The sequence below is a fragment of the Camelus ferus genome, chromosome 12 (genome assembly GCF_009834535.1).
Source record: "Camelus ferus isolate YT-003-E chromosome 12, BCGSAC_Cfer_1.0, whole genome shotgun sequence".
NCBI classification, from domain to species: Eukaryota; Metazoa; Chordata; class Mammalia; order Artiodactyla; family Camelidae; genus Camelus; species Camelus ferus.
Window position 1 is genome coordinate 16,398,204 of NC_045707.1, and position 20,871 is coordinate 16,419,074.

At 45.3% G+C, this 20,871-nt stretch overlaps 2 protein-coding genes and 1 non-coding gene across 3 annotated transcripts in view; 1 reads left to right on the forward strand and 2 right to left on the reverse strand.

The window, feature by feature from the left end:
• Positions 1-247: 247 nt before the first annotated feature.
• Positions 248-14,562, reverse strand: SMAGP (small cell adhesion glycoprotein). Its single transcript, XM_032492859.1, has 4 exons — positions 14,376-14,562; positions 13,649-13,720; positions 1,673-1,753; positions 248-980 (listed from the first exon to the last, which is right to left on the reverse strand). The coding sequence occupies exons 2-4, from the start codon at positions 13,680-13,682 to the stop codon at positions 802-804; spliced, it is 294 nt and encodes a 97-aa protein (XP_032348750.1). The 5' UTR covers positions 13,683-13,720; positions 14,376-14,562; the 3' UTR covers positions 248-801.
• Positions 2,128-2,232, forward strand: LOC116667860. The gene has a single exon (XR_004324914.1). It is a non-coding gene; the product is annotated as a U6 spliceosomal RNA (small nuclear RNA).
• A 4,588-nt stretch (positions 14,563-19,150) lies between the features above and the next one.
• Positions 19,151-20,871, reverse strand: part of BIN2 (bridging integrator 2) — a 32,584-nt gene continuing 30,863 nt past the window's right edge. The window contains exons 11-12 of the mRNA XM_006192435.3: positions 20,353-20,427; positions 19,151-19,563 (exon numbers count right to left, since the gene is read on the reverse strand). Of these exons, the coding sequence (XP_006192497.2) occupies positions 19,534-19,563; positions 20,353-20,427 (105 nt within the window). The 3' untranslated portion in view covers positions 19,151-19,533. The remainder of the gene's footprint in view (positions 19,564-20,352; positions 20,428-20,871) is intronic.

Below are 20,871 nucleotides of genomic sequence, written 5' to 3' on the forward strand. Positions count from 1 at the left end.
CATCAGGATGGGGCCGAACTAACCTCCCAGCGTATGTTTCTAATGACACGCCTCTAGGACAAATTTCCCAGGACCATTTTTGTTTCAAACCCCTGAGACGTTCTGGGAGACTCTGAAACTTCCCAAGGGCCCTTTTTGCTTGGAAGCAAAGGAGTTAAATAAGCAAAAGAAAATGTCAAAAAAAAAAAGTTCAAGCAAGGCTAAGTCAAAATAGATAGGAAATTATTTCTTGCACGTGAGAATCTGATTCCTGTATCAATGAAAAATTTTAATTCTGAACAAAAAAGTATAGGTCTGGGTTGTTGGGGAATCTGGAAAGGAAGGGCTCAGACGTGGCACATTTGGCAGGAGTGAGGTGTCCACAGTCTCCTGCCCCTCCTGGCCTGGCCTGTTACTGTGGCATCCAGCCCCTGGGAAGAACACCTATGGGACACTATTTCCACTTGGGCTGTCAACCAGGTAGGGGACAGAGGAGCATCCAGCGACCCCAACTCTCCTTCTTCCACCTGTGAAAAAAGTGAAGATGACTGGGCCCATGCTCAAATGTTGCCTGGTACAGCGTCACCTCGTTGGTCAGCCACAGACACCAGCTTCACCCGGCTGAAGACATCATAAGCAGCTTTTCTCCATGTCCCCGGTCCCTGGCATCAGTGATGTTCGCATTTGGGCCTGTGTCCTGGAAGGGGCTCAGGTCTGCCCATATCAATCCATGCTTCTCACCAGTCTCAGATAAAACTTACACCTAATAAACAGTGTGTTAGCACTGGAGCCTGGTATAAGCAGCGTGGGGCCCAGCAGTCATTAGATGAAATATTCCTCCTTTTCCCTACCCTTGGCTGAGTCACTCTCCATCTGGAGGACGGCGCCAGGCTCGCCTTCTGCAGGTTCGTAGGTGACGTAGCTGCCTTTGTTCTTGTACAGGTAAAAGAAGATCAAGATCACGACTGAGAGCAGGGTGAGGAAGACCACGGTGATAACAACTTGGAAAGGAGAGGGAAAATGCACAGAGGTTTCAGGATTGAGGATGGCTCAGTAACTCCCGGGGTCCCCCGCATTGGACGATTCCCTCACTCTTTGTGAGGCTTGTGAAGTTAACTAGCGTCCACTTTCAAATCCATATTTTCCCACCACGCCTGACTGACTTCCTCAGTACATGATATCTGGAGTCTCTTGGTGCTTAAGGATGCAAGACTTGATTTTTGACAAAACGGAACTCCCTCTCAACCAGTTCCTGATGATTATGATAGAGACAGGAAGGAGGGAGACAGGAAATAGCTTATCCCAACAGGAAGGGTTTTTAAATCCATAGCCTCCTGTGGGGGTTTCTGATCCCTCCCATCCTCCCCCTCACCCACTCAATAGACCACACATATCCTCATCCCTACCCCCATACTCAATCTGAGTACCTGGATGCACTGTATCTGTTTGTGGCCACCTCCCAACCTATCCTTACTGGCAGCACCTCTGACATGAAGCCTCTAAGAGTCTTTTATAATCTTGGGTGTGTGTGTGTAACATAGCCTACAGGCCAAGACGAGCCCATTAATGGATTTGGTCTCCAATTTGTAGTGCTTTTCTGTATAGGGAAAATCTGAGTTTCCTGGCTGTCTCCAGAGCAAGATGGCCCATGAGCTCAGAAGTTCCCTTAGATTTGCCTCAGAGCCTTTGTTACCTGCAATGAGTGCTGTGCTGGCTTCAGCTTCTGGGGACAGGGTCTCAGTGGCCTGTAGAACTGGGGTGGCCATCAGTTCTTCTGGAAAATTTTGCAAAGTGGAAAAAGCAATGGCTGAATTCTTTTGTTCTAAAACATGTTTTAGACAACCTTCAATTTCACCAACCCATCTTCTTCCCTATTCAAAAATTTACCATTTAACTCCTACAGTCCATCTATACAGAAAAACCCAAAGGGCAGGGAAGAAAACAAACCACCAACCAAGACAATGAACATTTTGATGGATTTCTCTCTGCCTAATATAGTGATTAAGAGTATGGGCTCTAGAGCCTGACTGACAAGGTTCAAATCTGAACTCTGTCTTTTATAGCTGTGTGATCTTCAGAACATTACCTAACCTCTCTGAGCATCAGCATGTGCAACTGCAAAATGGAGATAATAGTACCTATTTTAGTGTTCACTTCAGCGGGACATATACTGAAATTGGAATGATATGGAGAAGATTAGCATGGCCCCTGTGCAAAGATGACATGCAAATTCATGAAGTGTTCCATATTTTTAGAAAGACATAGAAAACAAACTTACAATTACCAAAGGAGAAAGTAAGTGGGAGGGATAAATTAGGAGTTTGGGGTTAGCAGATACAAACTACTATATACAGAATAGACAAACAACAAGGTCCTACTGTATATACATAGGGAACTATATTCAATATCTTATAATAACCTATAATGGAAAAGAATCTGGAAAAGAATATATATATATATATGCATAATGAATCACTATGCTGTACACCAGAAACTAAAATAACGTTGTAAATCAACTATACTTCAATTTTTCAAAAAGTACCTACTTTATAGGGTTGTGACATGTAACTCAGGGTAAGCTTTTATTATGAATGTATATTTTTGCATAAATGAGACCAAGTGATGGCTGTATATATATTATATGGCACATGCATTTCTTCAATGGTCTTATACACTCTTTGTAGACATAAATAAATGAAATAATGCTGCTCCCTTATTAAAACCCTTTTCTATACTTCCAGAGTAGGCCCCACAATTTGAGATTCTGAAATAAGGCCTTTCCTACCCTAAAATCTATCCCACACCTCCTACTTCTATTGGTCTGTGTCTCCTTCAGAGCCTAAAAGTCCCACCCCTACATTCACTCCCCAGGGTTGCAACACTACAAAACTGGGGGGTCTCCAGAAGTCCCTTGTAAGTGTTGACACAAGAAGTCAGGAAGCCCTTCAGTTCTCTCCTAGTTAGCATTTTGGTGCAGGGGTTTGAAAAGCTAACAGTTAAGCAGAGATTACGGCAGGACAGAGGTATCCTGGGGAAAACAGGCTGACTGACCCTGGAATCACCCACCGGAGGCATCTCAATAGTCACCTAACAAATAATAACAGGCCAGGCCTGGGCGAGGCTCGTGGGCGCGAGCAGGGCAGACACAGTCCACCTGCACGGAGCTCAGCGCCACCACTCCAAGTTCACAGTTGCAGAGGCGCCTGAGCTACTGCTCTTCCGACAGGAAGAGCCCCTCCAGGAAGCAGGATCTGAGCTGGGAGCTGAAGCAGAGGCAGGAGTTTACAGGGTAAAAGGGGCGGGAGGTGGGGCACATTCTAGGCAGAGGGAAGGGCCTGTGTCAAAGCTCTGAGATGACAGGACTCAAAGGCCAGTGTGGCTGGAGCACAGGGCGTGAGCCTGATTCCTCTCACGCCCGACACCTTCAGGCTTCCATCCAGGACCAGGGAAATTAAGTCACCAGTGGGGGTCTCGTGGGCCTGGGAGCAGTGCTAAGTGGTCTTTTCACACCAGCCAAGGGGAGGCCTGATGAACTGTCCTGGTCCTGCCCCAGAGAAAGCAGTGATGGGCCGCCTGGTTGGCCTCCTGCTCCCAGGGCCAGGCCAATCCCTTCTCCACTATTCTCCACTCTTCCTGTAGGAGTGGTGATACACTCAGCTACTTTGTGGCCTCGGGCAAGTGGTCGCATGTCTTGATTCACCCATTCATTCTCATCTATAATGGATGGAAACTATACGAACCAGCTTTACAGGGCTATTGTGGAGACCAGATGAGAGACTGTGCAGACAAGCATCATATGGTAGCCTTTGCTTAAAATGCTATTTAAGGTGATTTTGTTTATATGCTGAGTGATTAAAAGGGAAAGCCACTCTGGGTTTGAATGCCACCCCAGCGTATTCCTAGGTAACTTTGAGGATGTTACTACACCTCTCGGAGCCTCAGTTTCTTTCCCATACTGTAAAATGGGAGTGGTAGGCAGCCTCTAAGATGGATCTCAATGATGCCCAACTCCCGGTGTTCACACCTGAGTAAGTCCCTCTCCCTGCGTGTCAGCTGCACCCAGTAACCTGCCTCTAACAAACATAATACGGCAAAAGTGATGGGATGTCACTTCCAAGATTATCCTGTGACTTCCATCAAAGACAAGCCCTAAAGTTTATCCACCTGACCATTGCCTCAGACTGCTGCCCCTCGCCACACACGCTTTCCTCCCCTGAACCTTCCAGGGCTGCACGCCACCTTCCACCACTGATCTCGAGTTCTGTACAGCTGTTCTCAGTTTTGTCTTTCTCAAACACTTGCGAACTTAGGATATACAAAGCACCGTGAAGAATATGTATGTAGAGAAGCTTCAATACAAAGCTAAGATTCAGTTCAATCAATCAACAACAATTTACTCTGCACCTAGCACAAGCCCGAGGCACTGTCATAGACGCTGGGAAAGCAGCAGTGATGAGGTCCACCACGGACCTGACCACGGGGCTGCATTTTAGTGCGAGTTCAGGGAATAGACGTATATGAGTCCTGGGAAAGAGAAGCCAGGAGGGAAGATGGTTCCTAGTGGGGAAATTCTGCCAGCAATTCCAATTGTAACAGCTGCCACATGCTATGTCCCTGCTTTGTGCTGGCTGCTGTCTACACATAATTATTAATCCTGAGAACACAAATAACTTCACAGTAGGTGTCTTTATTTGCTAATGCGGACCCCGAGGCCCTGGGAGAGTTAAGTGACACTCCTTATACTATACATGAAGAAACAGTAGACGGAGCAATGATCTGAGTCCAGGACAACCCTCTCCAAAGCCCAAGCAAGGTATTTATACTAAACCTTCCTACCAATGTCCTTTTCTCTTTTTCCAATGGGGAAAAAGAGGAAGAGGTAATGAAAGATAACTATGAGGCAGCACAGCAAGCTTTCCTAAAGTGCAAGGTTTTAAAAGATACGGACAGACACGAAAGAAAAACCAGAGGACCGTAAACAACCGAGACTGTTGGGCTACAAAGAGTGCTCCTTTGGATGATAGGGTATAGCTCAGTGGTAGGGTGCATGCCTAGCATGCATGAGGTCCTGGGTTCAATCCCCAGTCCCTCTATTTAAATAAATAAATAAATAAACCTAATTTCTGCACACCACCCCTACAACCAACAAAAAAAAAAAAACAGTGCTTCTTTAACGTGAAGTTGCTCACAGGCAGCTGGTGGATAGGGACTACCAGTGTCACGTGGAAGTCATGCGCAACCTCCCTAGCTTTAATGTTTGATGGGATCAGAGGCAAGCTTTCTCCAACTAAAGAGTACATTTCAGCAATACAGAGACACCTTAAGAAACATGAAGGTCCCTAGAAGTGCCTTCCTGAGATGCAGTTTTCAGTTGGTTTCTACTTATATTAAGCCATCTGGTGAAGCAGTAAATACGACTGAAGGAGGTTCAAAAAAATCTACCTCTATATAAAAACATCAGAAGAAGGCAGACCCCTATATGAAATTTACCTCTACACAAAAACGTTAGAAGGCAGACCCTACATCAGATTTTCATTTTTGATGAAAATGGCCTCTGTGGGGAGTGAAGGCTCTCAGGAACCTACTTCTAAAAGGAGGAGGAACACTCCCCAGGGTACAGGGGGTCTAGGACAGACAGGGCTTCAAGGCTCAAATGTTGGTAGAGATTTAACTGCCAATGTTTTAATTGAGATTGTTGTTGTATTTTTAGGGTTCTTGTTACAAAGTTTCGTAAGTTTTGAGTGTTTTGCCCCAATCCTGTGTTTCCTGCAAGCCCATTTCCAGTAACATGATTTCAGAATGTGAATCTTTCCTAAAACGCACATAAAGGTTATTAGCAAAAACGTCTATATTAGAGGCTGTCAGAGACTTAGAGGAATAGTGTCAGGAAGCTCTATATAGCTCAAGTTGGCAAACACATTGGAAGGACAATTTAAAAAGTGTTAATTTTGGAGCAAATACAAAGACATGGTTTAGGCTTGTTGTTTGGGCCTGAAGCTAGCAGGTTGGAGGTAACAGAGTAAGCCCTTTTTGCCTCTGTCTCCTATTAAGGGAATGACTTTGCACTAAAGGAGTAGCAGGAACCTTGGTGATATTGGGGAGGTGAGCTCAAGAGAAGGGACTCCACCCACAAAGCACCAGCTAATCTGAAAGGGGTCCAGATAAGTGACAGCCAAGGGCACTGAAAGAACAGGTCAATGGGAGCCTTACTGGTGACATAGGAGTTTCTGAGAAAGAGAGAGGAGCCAGGGGCCTAAAGCCACAGAAAGACAATGGATTCTGTAAACAACTGGTGAAATTGATGTAATTCCCCAGCAAAATTCTCAAACAAGTTATACGGGACTGCGGGAGGGGATAGCTCAGTGGTAGAGTGCCTGCCTAGCATGCACAAGGTCCTGGGTTCAATCCCTAGTACCCTACCTTAAAAAATAAGTAAATAAGTAAACCTAATTATCTCTTCCCCTTTAAAAAAAAAAGTAAAAAAATAGGAGTGAGGGTATAGCTCAGTGGTAGAGATTGCATGCATGAGGTCCTGGGTTCAATCCCCAGTACCTCCATTAAAAAAAAAATGAATAAACCTAATTACCTCCCCCTCCCCCCAAAAAAACAAAAAAGCAAAACAAAATTATACAGAATTGCTCTGGGGGTCCTGAACTTGAAATAGCAAGCATCAGATGCTCACACGGCGCATGACGGAGATGACTTGGAAGGAGCAAGCGGGAGAGCAGGAGGAGATGAAGTCAATGAGGCTGTATCACATGAGTGTTGGAGGCCATGGAAGGGCTTTGGCTTTTTCAGTGAGTGAGATAGGACCTTTCTAGAGGTTTCTGAGCAGAGACTGGATTTATATTTTAAAGCAGTGCTCCTCAAACTGCAGTGTGCAAGAATCTCCGAGGGAACTTGTTAAAATGCAGATTCTGATTCAGTAGGTCCAGGGTGGGGCCTGAAATTCCAAGGCTGCGCTTTTGAAACACTGACACCATCATGTTGTGAGGAAGCCCAGTCTAGCCCACTGGAGGATGAGAGGCCATGTGGATGCACCTCAGGCTCAGCTGACAGCCAGTACCAACTGCTAAACGTGGGAGGGAGGTCATCTTAGACCTTCTAGCCCAGCGGACCTTCCAGCAGACCGCAGCTGCATGAGTGAGCACAGGTGACACCAGCAGAGGAGTGCCCAGCCAGCCCCCAGAATTGTAAGAAATAATAAACTGCTGTTGTTTTAAGCCACTAAGTGTTGAGGTGGTTTGTGATGCAGCAATAGGTATTTGAAACAGAAATTGATTTTAAAGGGTCCCTCTGCGTGTGGACAACAGGCTGTGGGAAGGTGGGGATAGGAGTAGAAGCAGGTTATACCCAGCACAAGGGCACAGCTGCATCCACCCAAAGGGGGAGCCTTTTTCTAGTTTGCACAAAGGCACTGACTGGACTCAGCAGCAGCCTGTGAGAAAGTGGTGGGATTTGGGATATATGCTGAAGTTAAGACAGATCCGATGTGGGGTGGAGTCAAGGATGGCACCCAGGTTTGGGGCCTGAGTAACTGGAGGGAGAGAAGGCATGCTGCTACCTGAGATTGGAAGCATGAAGGAGGAACAGGTTTAGAAGGGAAGGTCCAGAGTTCAATTTTGAACATGATTGCAGACAGTCAATACTGGAATTTGGGCAAGAGATCTGGAATGGAGATTTTAAGAGTCAGCATATTTAAACTATGAGACTGGGTGAGATCATCAACGGAGTAAGTACAGATAAAGAGGCCCAAGGACTGAGCCTGGGGAGGAAGGTGCAAAGGAGGCTGAGGAGTAGCAGCCAAACAGACCAAGGATGAGGACTACTGGGTTTTGCTATGCAGAGGAAACCAGTGACCTTGGCCAGAGAAGCTTGGTGAAGTGCTGAGTGTAAACCCCTGGCTTAATCAGAAATTTTCACATTGTAATTGACTGTACTTCAATTAAAAAAAAAAAAAGCAGCAGCAGCATATAACAAATAAATAAATAAAATTAAAATAAAAAATAAAATAAAATAAATAAACCTCTGGCTTATAGTGAGCTCAAGAAATAAAAAGGAAGGAGAGGAACTGAAGGTGGAATATAAACTCCTTTTCCTGTAAAAATGAGCAGAGAAACAGCCGAAGGGGGAAGAAAGTTCAAGTTTTTGTTTGTTTGTTCTGCTTTTTTTAGGATAAGAGAAAGGACAGCATGTTACGTATGGATGGAAATGACTCAGATGAGAGGAACAATTGATGCAGGAGAGGAGAGTGGCTGGAACCGTGTCCTTGAGGGAATGGGATCCAGCGCACAGACGCAGGGACTGGCTGCAGACAGCAGGGATGGCTGGTGATTGCCGTGCACATGGGCACAGAGGTGGGTAGTAGGTAGATGGGGGCAGTGGAAGACTTTGGCAGTTCCCTTCTGAGAATTTTAATTTGATTAAGAAAATAGAAGGCGTATAGCACAGGGAAATATATACAAGGTCTTGTGGTAGCTCACAACAAAAAAAAGTGACAATGAATATATGTATGTTCATGTATAACTGAAAAATTGCTCTACACTGGAATTTGACACAACATTGTAAAATGACTATAACTCAATAAAAAAAAATGTAAAAAAAAAAAAAAAAAGAAAATAGAAGGCAAGGCCATTCATTGAGAGGATGGGGAGGGGGTTGGGTGAGTTGAAGGTGCTGCCTGAGTAGCCAGCATCTCACCCCAGAACATGTGATGGAGTGTTTATAATACCCTCGTGGAGTAACACAGCCTGGTTTTACTAAGGACATAGTGGGGTAGTAACTGGCTGTCAAGGAACAGAATGATGCCAGTCTAAACAGAGCTTCTCCCACTGAGATTTGACCTTAATCCTTTTGGAATTGATATTATGTCAGGACCATGTCACGGCCAAGTTAAGGCCTTAATGTAATTCAAAATGAAAATATTAAATCACAAGACAGGTTTAAGAAAGTCCAATAATACCACTTTTCCTTTCTGGTAATGACTCTGGCTTTTTGGCTTATTTTTAAAATATATAAGTATTAAATTCTTTGCAAGAGCTTTTGTCATGCTGTGACACTTTACTGGTGCCTTCCACACCAGCTTAGTGTCCCTGGGGTCAGTGCAGACCCCAGCAGACCCAGGGAAGTTTCCACAAATTTGTGAAAGACTTAAAGCCAGAGGGGCAACTAGTAAGCTGATAAACAGAAATTTGAAATGATTGGAGAGATGGGCCAAATCGACCAAGATGAGAATTCAACAGATTGCTTTCTCTTAGGTCCAGGAAATCAACTACTCATTTGTAAAGTAAAGTAAAGAATGGAGAAGTCACAGCTTAGCAGCAGCATCTATAAAGACTTAGAGGAGTGGGATCCTAGAAGACAACTGACACTGGCAGGACAGACCCCAACACGGCGGAAGAGTGACGGGGAGGATGTGGAATTGGGGATGCTTTTTATTTTCTTCTATGTGCTTTCCTTTATCTTCCAAATTTCTTAATATGATAATGACTTTTATAATCATAAAAATATTTAAAACTTGCTGTTAATTTAGGCACCACAACTATAAATATGGTCTCTAATAATGGACTCAACAGTGCAGCCCTACTGTGCACCACTCCTAGACTGCTGAGCTGCCTCTGGGTGTTACAGTTTTGAGCTGAGCAGCCAGCACAGTGAGTGGCTTGGAAACCATATCAGACAAGGAAAGTGTGCAGGAGAAAGCGCAAAGTGAAAACTTAGGGGAGGGGGCCGAGGACTTGAATGCTGTCTTCAAACATGCCAGTGATGATCTGTACACGAGGACTATTGGGAGACAGATGTCTGCCCCCAGAGAACAAAGCGCAAAACTGGGCAGATGCTTCATGGGGAACAGGAAAGAGAATTCCAGCACAGAATGTGCAGCTGAACTAGCTGACTCTCAGGACCTTTCTCAGCCTTAAGCTAGAATTTTTATAAATCGACAATGTTCTATCAGAATCTTCTTCAAAATCAAATTTTTGAGCTGGTGAAATCTCACTGCAGTCTGTGGTTTAGTTAACAGTATTGTACCAATGTGAATTTCTTGGTCTTCACAAATGTACTGTGATCATCTGTATCGATGTCAAATGTACCAAATGACATTCAAGGAAATTGACTGAAGGGTTTCTCTATCTTATTTTCTATCCTATTTTCGAACCTTTTCTATAAATCTAAAATTATTCCAAAATAAAATGTCTGCTAAAAAAAATCAAAATTTTGAACTCTGCTCTACATAGAAGAGCTTTTCTCAGACTAAAGGTCACAGTGTGTCTGAGCTGAGAGCATCATAATTGTAATCTATATTTGTGATTTACAGTTTGTGAAACATACATTATTTTATCTTCACCCCAAGAATGTGATGTGAGTAGAGTTGGCATCATCATGTACAAGACAGAAAACGGAGGCAGCTCAGCAAACTTCATCAACTAGCCCAGGATCACTCAGCAGCTGGGAGGCCAGGCTTCAAACCTGTCTCTTCATTCCAAGGTTCTTTCCACCACACACTACCAACCCTCCAACCTCTGGAACCACCCCGGCTCTGCCTCCAGCTAAACATTTCGTTTATGTGCCCACTGGCTTTGGTTCTCCAAGTTTTACTGCAGGATAGAAAGAGTATTCACTGTAGCACTGTTTGTGAGAGTGACACATTTCTGAATATCCACCAGCAGAGGAATGATTGCGTAAATTATAGGCCATTCATTCTGGAAACAGTATATAGTTGTTAAAAAGAATGTGGTAGATCTGCAATTACTGGTCAGAATACACGGTTAGACGAAAAAAGCAAATTGCTAGGGCAGTAAAGTGTAATATGATTACATGTTTGTCAAAAAAACTAAAATAAAATAAAATTACAAATATATATAAAATTAAATATATGTATATATATATAAAGTCTAGAAGGCTATTTCCTGAGGGGCATATAATAGCTTTTTAATGATAAAACAACAACAACAAAGTAAACTAAGTTCAGGAAACCTGGCATAAAAGGGGGGAAATGGCTTTCAGCTTTCCCCCCATTATCTCTGTTCCCACCCCATTTCTCTCCGGTCTTGTCTTCCAGACAAAGGAAGAGTAATGTTACTCTGTTTCTTCCCTTCTCAGGCTTAGAAAGACAGTAGCACCGATTTTCTTCAAAGTGGAAGGCCTGGGGCAGGGATTGTAACAAGATTTGAGATTTGAGGCTCCACCCTAATCCCAGCCAAAAGCAAATGAACTTCAAGATCTATTTGGCTCACTCACCCCCCTTTTTTTTCTTTGTTAACCTAGATACGGGTTGGTTTCTTTGTGGCCCTTGTTCCAGGGCTAAATCACTTATCACTGAGGCATCAGATCCTTTGCCACCTGAGTCTGCCAACCTACTTATTTGCTCTAGCCCTGCCCAGCAAAGGGCGGCTCCCCAACTCTCCTTTCCCGGGGAACCGCCCTGGAATTCTGCTCCCTTTCTCCTTCCTTCTCTTTCATGTGCCCTGGCCATGGGGCAGAGTGACTGAGAGCATTATACCATGACGGCAAGAACACAGGCTCTGGAGGAAATCAGCCTTGGCACAAGATCCTGCCCCTGCCATTAGTAGCCGCGTGACCTTGGGAGAATTTCTTAATCTCTGAAAATGTCTTTACTTCCCTGAACCTCAGTTTCTGCTTCTAGAAAAGGAGAATAAAATGTGCTCCCAGGGTTGTGATGAGGAATAAGTGAGATGACGAAGGCTGAGCGTCCAATTTAGTGTGCTTCGGTGGTGAGGGATGGGCTTTACCTGGTGGGGTAGGCGGAGCCCACTAGGCCAAGTTCCACTCCAGTCTCCTGCCAACAGGGCAGCTAGGCACAGCTGGCCCCGTGCCTACAGTCCACAATACTTCTCGGGGCCTATGAAAACATTTTCTAATGATCTTAATTTCTTTTAAAATCAGAAGAAAAAAATGGAATGTTTTGGTCAAGGAAATTGTAATATTGTTATATCACTCAATTATTAATTAGAAATATAACCATTAATGTTTTTATCATATGAATATTATATTCTTCCTTACACCAATACAGTTGTAAAACACGACTTTAAATACTTTATCTTTTTTAGTGAAGGAATGGGCCCACCAAGGCAGAAGTGGCAAGGGCCCATGAAAGTTATAGTGGGGCCCTCACTTTCAACCTTCTTAAAGGATATCCTCTTTAGGAGGTCTTTATAGATTGACTGGGGATGTGGGAGGGCATTAGTGGGGAAGTGGGGAGGAGACATGCAAGGCCCCCAGTGATCTCATCCTTCAAAGTACAAGCCCTCACCCTGTCTGTGATTTCTCCATTCTTGTCCCTAGACTTCCATGTGCTTGGACCCAGTGGGTAGGGGACTGTAAGATATATCCTAAAATATCACTTCATTCATGTTCCTCGTTGGGTCAAAAATGTAAATATACCACTCAACAAAACCAACCAGCCAATTAAAAAATGGTCAAGGACTTGCATAGACATTTCAACAGATGTAGAGACGCCAAAAAGCACACGAAGTACTTAATACCACTGAACTGCACACCCCCAAACAGTCAAAATGGTAACATTTATATTATTTATCTTACCACAAAATTAAAAAAAAAAAGAAAAACAAAGAATGTAAATAGTTCTCTCTTTTGCCCAAGTCCTAATTCCTCAGCGGCCTAAGCACCAGCTCTGTCCCCTACAGGCGGGTTTATTCCGGAGGCCCCCTGTCCTCTCCCCGGAATACCCTCCAGGGTACATGTGGTCTCTGCAGTTTCACAGCTGAGCGCTCTCCCCCTCCCTACTCATGAAGTCTGTACTGACCAATCTGGATTTTTACCCATTTCTTCCTTTCCTTGTCTCTCAGCAGACACTTGAAGGTCTGAACTTTGTCCTCACCAGTCCCAGAGGACACGGTCTTAGACTTCCCCTGGAGTTCTCACTCACCTGTTTCTACATCAGTACAGCAGAGAGTATCTGTCCTTATGACAAGTGAGACTGCACATGAAAATAAAGATGTACAGACCAACCAAGGTCTGGTTCCTCCCTTACCCAAAGTAGCATGTGACGAAAACAATCCATGCATATCTGACGGTTTGTCCAGCTCAGTTTGGTTATGAAATGAAAGGTGGGAATCCATTCTCAACAGGAAGGGGAACAAGAGGGGGATCCTTGCCTAAGGAACAAGAGTAACAACAGCTCTGGGGAACAAGGGGGTTTTGATTCTGTAGTGAATTATCAGAGGAGTGGAATTAGAAAGTGGCAGAATTACTTTCTAGGACTAGGTGGGTTTTTAACTAACAAGCACCCGGTAATAATAGCCAATGTTACTGAGTGCTTACTAGATAGGAAACACTGCGCTAGGGGTTTTATATGGAGTATCTCATTTCATCCTCACAAATAACCTCTTAAGACAGGCACTATTTCCCCCATTTTACAAATAAGTCTGGAGCTTAGAGGTTAGGTAACTCACTCAAGGTCACAAAGCTCTAAGTGGTAGTGCCAGGAATTAGTGCAGGTCCATGAAACTTCAGATTCAAACTGCACTAAATGTGCACTCTGGTTGCCTTCTGCTTCCTCCCAGGAACTTTTCTGGTGGGAGGCAGGCAGAGAGTGGTGGGAGAGTCTTCCCATCTGGGCTGAGGCCTTGGGGAATTTCAGGACCAGGCTGGTGGTGGGGTAGTGGAACTGGAAAAGGCCGTCACCTACCTCCTGGAGATGGCGTGGTTGGGAGGCTAGTCATCTCAGCAAGTGGATGGGCACCTGCAGGGAGATGCAGATCTGTAGGAAGAGGGACAAAGACAGAAATGAGGTGGGTGAGTCCATGCCGGGGGCTGGAGACGACTGGATACCCCAAGAAAGCCTTTGGTGTCAGGTTTTCCTGAGTCCCTTCCCCATGCCTCCTCCCCTTTGAGTATTTACCCCGAGATCCTTTCACTGGGCCACCACAGTTACCTAGGAGGTTTCTCGGGGCCTAGAAAGTTAGGTAAAGATACGCAAAGGACTCAGTTTCTCTCACACGCCGTGGCAGGTACCCGGTTTTCTCCCAGCCCGCAGTGCGGGGAGAGCCATCCACTAGGTGTCAGGAGAGCGCGGGGAGCGCAGGCCCCCAGCCCAGGCTCGGGGTTGGCGCGGGGGCAGGGACGTGGCCGCGGCGGGGAGCCAGGCACCGGGAACCGGAGGGAGGGTCCTCTGCCGCCCTCTGGCCCGCCCGAGACGGCTGGTTGTGCGGGCTGGGCCCGCCGCCGCCAGCCGTCCCTCGGTCTTCCGCTGCGCCGTCCGCGCCGTCTACCGACCCGCGCCGGCCCGGCCCCCGGGGCCGACCCCCACCTGGCCCGGCCGAGGCTCGGGAGCCCTGGAGCCCTCGCCGCGGCTGCGGACGTCGCGGCCCGCGGCCCGGCCCGCCCCGCCCCGGCCCCGAGCCCTCCTGCGTTACCCACGCGCGGCAAGGCTCGCTGCGCTCCGAGGGCGGCCCGTGCTGGGCACCGGTTCCGAGCCGCCGCGACGGGAGGCTCCAGCCGAGGGCCGCGCTCGGCCGCTCTCGGTTTTAGTTCCTGCCGCGGCCGAGGTGGCTGCGGTGTGAGTGTGGGCGACCGGGCTCGCCCAGGTCGTCTCCTCCGAGTGCTCACCTTACCAGTCGGACGGGCTGCCGGGAAAGGGCCCGGCGCTGCTCCGCGCGTCCTTCTCAACTCGACGGGGGCGGGAACCGCAGGGATCGCGGGGACCCGCTGCCGGACACCGAGCCGAGGAAGCGGCAGAGAGGCGCGCAGAGTTCGCCGCCGAGGCCGGCCGGGAGTGGGGGTGGGGGGCCGGCCGACTGGGTGGGACAGGAAAAGAGGAGAGAAACCGCCCTCTGCAGGTTCCCTCTGCCTGCCCGGCCGCCTCTGTTCCCCCGGGAGGAAAGGCTGCTTTTCCTTCTCCGATTGTCACTTTACTCTCCATCCGGAGCCGCTTCCTCCCCCGCCTCGAGGCTCGGGAGGACGTGGGATCTGAATGAACCCAGAGCTAATGGGATCCGTCCGGTTTCCCCGCCATCGACGTTATTTGAATTTTCGGCGAATGTGGAAAGTTGTATTTACTTGCGTTTGCATGTCATTTACGTAAACAGGTCTGTGACCAGAAGCTTGGAACATGAGCTAACTTAGTGGGCACACCCCAAGCCGGGGAGCAGGGAGGTGAGGTGGGGAGAGGAACGTTGCCCCATACGGATCTTCCTTGGCTGAATTCATCTGAGGCAGTGTAGTTAGTGTAGAGGTTAAGAGCGTCATGAACTTTGGACTCAAACAGCCCCAGCTGCGCTGCTTCTTGCTGTGTGACTTTGGGCAAATTACTTAACATTTCTAAAATCTGTTCCCTCATCCCTGAAATGGGGGACTGAAAATGATCATGCCTGTGAAGCCATTTCACAGTGTGGTTCTAGCACATGGGAAGCACCTCAACTTAACTATTAATTAATGTCGTACTTTGTCACCCCTTGACTCACTTCTTTGTGGCAGGAAATGTTCCCAAATTAATGAGGAGCTCAATGAGTAAGGATGTAATAGTATAAGGTTCTGGACTCTGCTCTGCTGTGTGATCTTGGACAATTCTGTTTCATTTCTCTTATCTCTTACCTGTCTCATAGAAGTACTGTGAAGATGGAATGAGTTAACACATCGAAAGCCTTAGAAGCTTGCCCGGCACATAGTAAGTGCTCAATAAATGCTAGCTGTTGTTATTTTGGCTTCCTACTTAGGGTTAGAACTCTCGTGGTTATTCCATCTTCCATCCCAGTGACACAGACTTCTGTGCTTACTTTTTATTCCTGGGATAAGTTCTCTAGGTTTGGGAATTAATATTTTTATAGATCAATAGAGACAGGTGTTGTGCATGTTCATTTGAGGGACAAAGACTGAGAATCAAGGCAAAGAGTGAGAAAAAAAGCAAAGGATAAATAATAAATTAATTAATTAAATAAGCAAAGGTAGTTGCTTTCATTCTTAAAGATGTTATTTGATAAACAGCCAGAGGGAAAGACAGAATAAATTGATTAAATTCATTTTACTTGAATATATTTTTTAAGGCATAGCAGTTATTAGTGCGGAAAAACTACCAATCCAACTAAGAAAGGCAAAGAAAGTAACATATAGGCAAGATATATGTAAGTTAATAAAAAGGTAAGCCTGGCCAGTCCTCAGACAAAAGAATATCCAAGAGAAAAAAGAAATTCAAATCCTAAGGGTTAAACTGCAAAGGTGGCCACTGCTTGCACTTACTGACAAGCTGACCATGAATTCCAGGAAAGGTTAAGATTTTTCTTGTATATGGGTGGGTCTGCCCACCATGGTATAGTCCAGTATGTTTAGAAGATTGTTAGAACCATAGACTCTCAGAGGCCGTCTGACTCAACTGACTCTACTGATTTTTTTTTTTTAAGTTTTTTGGGGGAATTAGGTTTATTTATTTATTTTTAGAGGAGGTGCTGGAGATTGAACCGAGGACCTCATGCATGCTAAGGATGCGCTCTACCACTTGAGCTGTACCCTCCGAGTCTACTGATTTGCTGTGTTACTTTTGCAGTTTAACTTGATGGTTAATAATCTCTCACAAGCATCTTTCTTCTGTTTAAAGCATAACCTTAGAAGGTTTGCTGATACATGATTTATCCCTGTAGGCACATGCTATTCATTTTGAAAGTGTAAACATGCAGAAAACAGGATCCAATATGCACATGCTCAGCACCCATTTAGCATAAAATAAGCAATTCTGAAAGAGTGTGCACTCTGCTCTTTGGCGTATCCTACACATCCTGGATGTGTCCTGTTGCTAGTGTTCTCTGGATATCTTACCTAGTCTGTCAATATTGTCCTTCACCTTACTGGAAGGCAGGGATTGGGTGATGGTCTTGTAATTAATTCTGGATAGAGATGTGTACAGACAGATGATGAAGGAAGCCTCATGTGGTGCTGGGCTATCAGGGTTCTCCTAGGATTAAATGCTAAACTTCAGAAACTGGAGCAGCCAACCTTTTGTCAACAGACCTCCAGGGGCCTCAGGGCAGGGGATGAGGGATATTCATCTCTGCCCACTTTTATTGGCTTTCAGCACCTTGTGCTGCTGCCAGGATGGTAGTTTTCCAAATCCTGGTCTTTCCCCTGGACAACTTTACCTCCCCACCCACCCCAGCCAGTCAGTTTAGCACTGGGGGGTTGTAAACGAACTTTAGTGACACCAACGTTAATAAGTTCTGTTAATCCACTACCACTGGATCAGCAACTTTACCATTTTGTAAATTAGGGTAAATAACTTGGCTCCTAGCTGGGACTATATAACCTAGATAAGCAAATTACTCATGCCAGCATACTCACCCTTTCCCCTATCTTCCTGGAGCCTCCAGTAGGGCCATATGCAAATGCAGGGACAATCTCACAACTCAGTATAATTTTCCACTTTAGTTGTGCCTCTTCTGTAGCAGCTACTTGAATGCTTGTCTCCCCTCCACCCACCAGATCATAAGTCCCTAGAAGTCCTCTCTGGCACACTCTCCAAAGAGGATCAGTTTCCTAGGAGATGAGGGTCAGGCAAAGTCCTGTAGAGAAAGGGCTGGAACTGGGTTTTGCCTTGGGAGGGGCATTCTAAGCACTTGGTCATGGAGGACCTGGGTCAGTGAGGGCCCTGCATTCCTAGCATTTCCCCCACCCTTCCATTAGCCCTGGCACCACTCTCAGCAGTGATTCTGAGTGCCGAGGGAGTAGGAAGCCTTCTAGGACGGGTATTAAAATACAGACAGTAGGGCTTTTATGGGGGGTCATGCAACCTCCTCTTCTCCATTACAGCAGTAGACATCCTTTGAAGGTTTTAAAAGAAAAGAGTAATAGGATTAGATCTTAGAAAAATGATTCCTAAATACAAATATGCATTTCCTGCTTCCTAAGGGACACATCTACTGAAAAGCCTTGCAAGTTCTCGAGCTCTTTGTATCAATGTTTGTATAGGACACCCAATAAACTGCACATAAAGCATACAATATCAGTTTTGACATATTTACACATGTTAAACTATCAACTCAAAATCAATCAAAATGAGGAACATTTCTACCACCCCAGTTTCCTTGTGCTTCTTTGTAACCCACCATCTTACTAACACCACGCCCCACCAATCGCCACCATTGGTCTTTCTGTCATTGTAGACACTAACATGCCCTCCCCCAAACTGGGCCAGATTTTCTCCAGGGAACCTTCATCTGGAAAGGACACAGTGGCAGAAGGGGACTGAGGCCGGAGTCTTCCAATGACAGCTGCAGTCCACACAGAGCTGCCACAGACATCCATGGGCTGGTTCTTGTCCTTTCGGTCACCTGATTGTTCTTTCAACGTATCCTTTGTTGCTTAATTGTGTCAGTTTGTTGCTTGCAACCAGAGTACTTACATGTAATGCACTTCCTCCTATAGTCACTGTTTCAGAGAATGACACCACCAAATCCTAGTCTCTCAAGACTGACCTAGAATAACTCCTTAAAACTTCAGTCTTCATCACGTGTCTCCTCTAACTCATTGCTAAATCCTGCCTATTCTGCTCCATGCTCAATAGTCTCACTGTCTCTATAAAGTTCTTATTGTTTCTCCTCATCATTTCTCTAGTACCTAGGACAGTGCTTGGCAGAGTAGGTGCTCAATAAATTCTTGCTGAATGACTGAATGAATAGTGACATTGTCCATCAGCCCCAGAAACAAAAACAAAACTGGATGAGTGTTTGTGTGTTTATCAGGGTGGCAGGACTTCAAGGTTAGTTTTTAATGTTTTCATAGAAGCAAATGACAGGTCCTGCATCCAGGACTTCTGACTCCAAATTCCATACCATTTCCATTATATTATTATACTTTGTATCCTTTCCCTTCACTTGGAGTTCCATTTCTTGTTCCACCTTGCTCAGGTCCTCATTTACACCAAGTATCAGACTGTAGACATTAGCTATAGCTCTAAGACGTAACCCCTTTCCAAGAATATTTGTTTATTAATCAAAGAGTGGGGGAGACATCCAGTAAAGCACCTAGATTGAGGAGAGGAGCCTGTGGCCCCTGGCATCATCAAAGAGTTACAGCCAGGAGGTAGGGTGAGCTGGGGGCCAGGGATGTGACTAAAGCTTTCTGAACCTGGGGTAGAATTAATAGCCTTGCCTAAGTGGAGAACAGTGTCGGGCTGGAATACTCCCTGTGTCAAAAAAAATCCATACACAGTCAGAGTAATACTTTATTTAACAATCTGAAAACCCATTTGTTTGGTTTTAAGTCTTACAAAATGAGTGGTAAATCAAAGATCTGTTCACTATTCTCTGAGTATGTGTGCTTATATGTCTCTGTGTGGACCAATGTTTATGTCTGCAGAAGCTTTTGATTTTTATAGTCATTTTAGCCCCACTTTAACTAAAATATAAAGTCTTATTATTCTAACAGTGCTAAAACCTCCATTAATACTAGATCTTTAGAGACTGCCAGTATTCATACTATTTGAGAAACCAGACATGAATGCTGGATCTTACATCCCTCTGACCTAGATCCTCCAGCTGAGGAGCCTCTCTGGGGAGGTGTGTGTGTGGAGGTCTTGGTGGGTCCTCTTCAGGGCCGTGCGTTTTCAATCGTAGATACCTGGAAAGTGAGCATGACTGAATTAGATGCTGACCTCCCCTCCATCAACCACCCACGGAAGTAAATACTCAATTTTCTTCTCCTGAATTGTATTTCATGTAATGTGTGTATAGAGGGGGCAATGTGAAACCGGCCGCTGGCATTATTGTCAAGACGTTGCGGATACTGTTCGTTACGTCGTTTACCATCTCTAAGAATTCACAGGTGAAATTTCTTTTTCATCTTAGTGGCAGGAGTTGTTCTCTTAAGGAATGGGCATCATGAATTAGGTGAACTGATCAGATTTTTCTCTTCTTGGGTATTAGAAAGTTTGGAACCAATTTTGTTGTTCATCCTTAGTTAAGTTTATTTTATAGAATGTAGTCTTGTACTTGCCTAATTCATGGTTCCATTTTATGTCACTGTCACTAATACACTTCTGAGTTATTTTACTATATTTCGTGTGTGTGTGTATATATATTATATATATATACATATTTACTTTTTTTGTATGCCTTTTGTATATCAACTCCTTTTTGAAATAAGTTTAGGTATAACTAAATAAATTCTTAGAAGACAGGTCAAGAAGTTCAAGATCAGTTGGGAAATGGGGGCAGGGGAACCACAAAGTCCCGTTTATTCTTGGTTCTTCTGGCTGCCATCTGCCTGACTTTGCCCTGAGGGCATTGTTCACTGCTGGGTTCCCACTGTAGCCCATCGTGAGGATTCCGGCCTGCAGCCAAACCTCTGTCTGTCCCCAGTGTCGAGTCATACCGCCCACCCTGTCCTCTGCATATCTGGCCTCCTTACCTCTTCTTGAGGCTCAGGTGTTGTGATGTTGTTCTCTCCTGGAATCGCACACACAGGAAGCTGAAGAGCTTGGTGCTACAAAAAAGAAGAGTTCCGTCAGTGGGAGGTGGCTCAGCCTCCCAGCCTCTCAGCTTAAAAGGGTCTTTTGTGCCTTACCCTTTACAACAGTCATAAACATAAGGGCAAACATACAGTGCTGTTTCACTACAGCCTGAAAGCATCAGGGAAGGCTTTACTGTCATCCTCTCTCTCAGATCGGGAAACCAAGATTCAAAGGGTGAAATGACTTTCTGGGACAGGAAACCAGGTCTTTGGATTCTGGAGTTGTTTCCATGATTTGTGTGACATGCATTTATACGTATATCTATGTGAGAGTCTGTGAGGGTATAAATATAGGTCTTAAAACCTACCTACCACTTTTAGACTAATCCTCCTCAAGAATGCGCTGCAGTTCTCACACTCAGATGATCCTAACCCATGGCAGTTAGGAGAGGCAAATGGGATAATGATTTCTTTGGA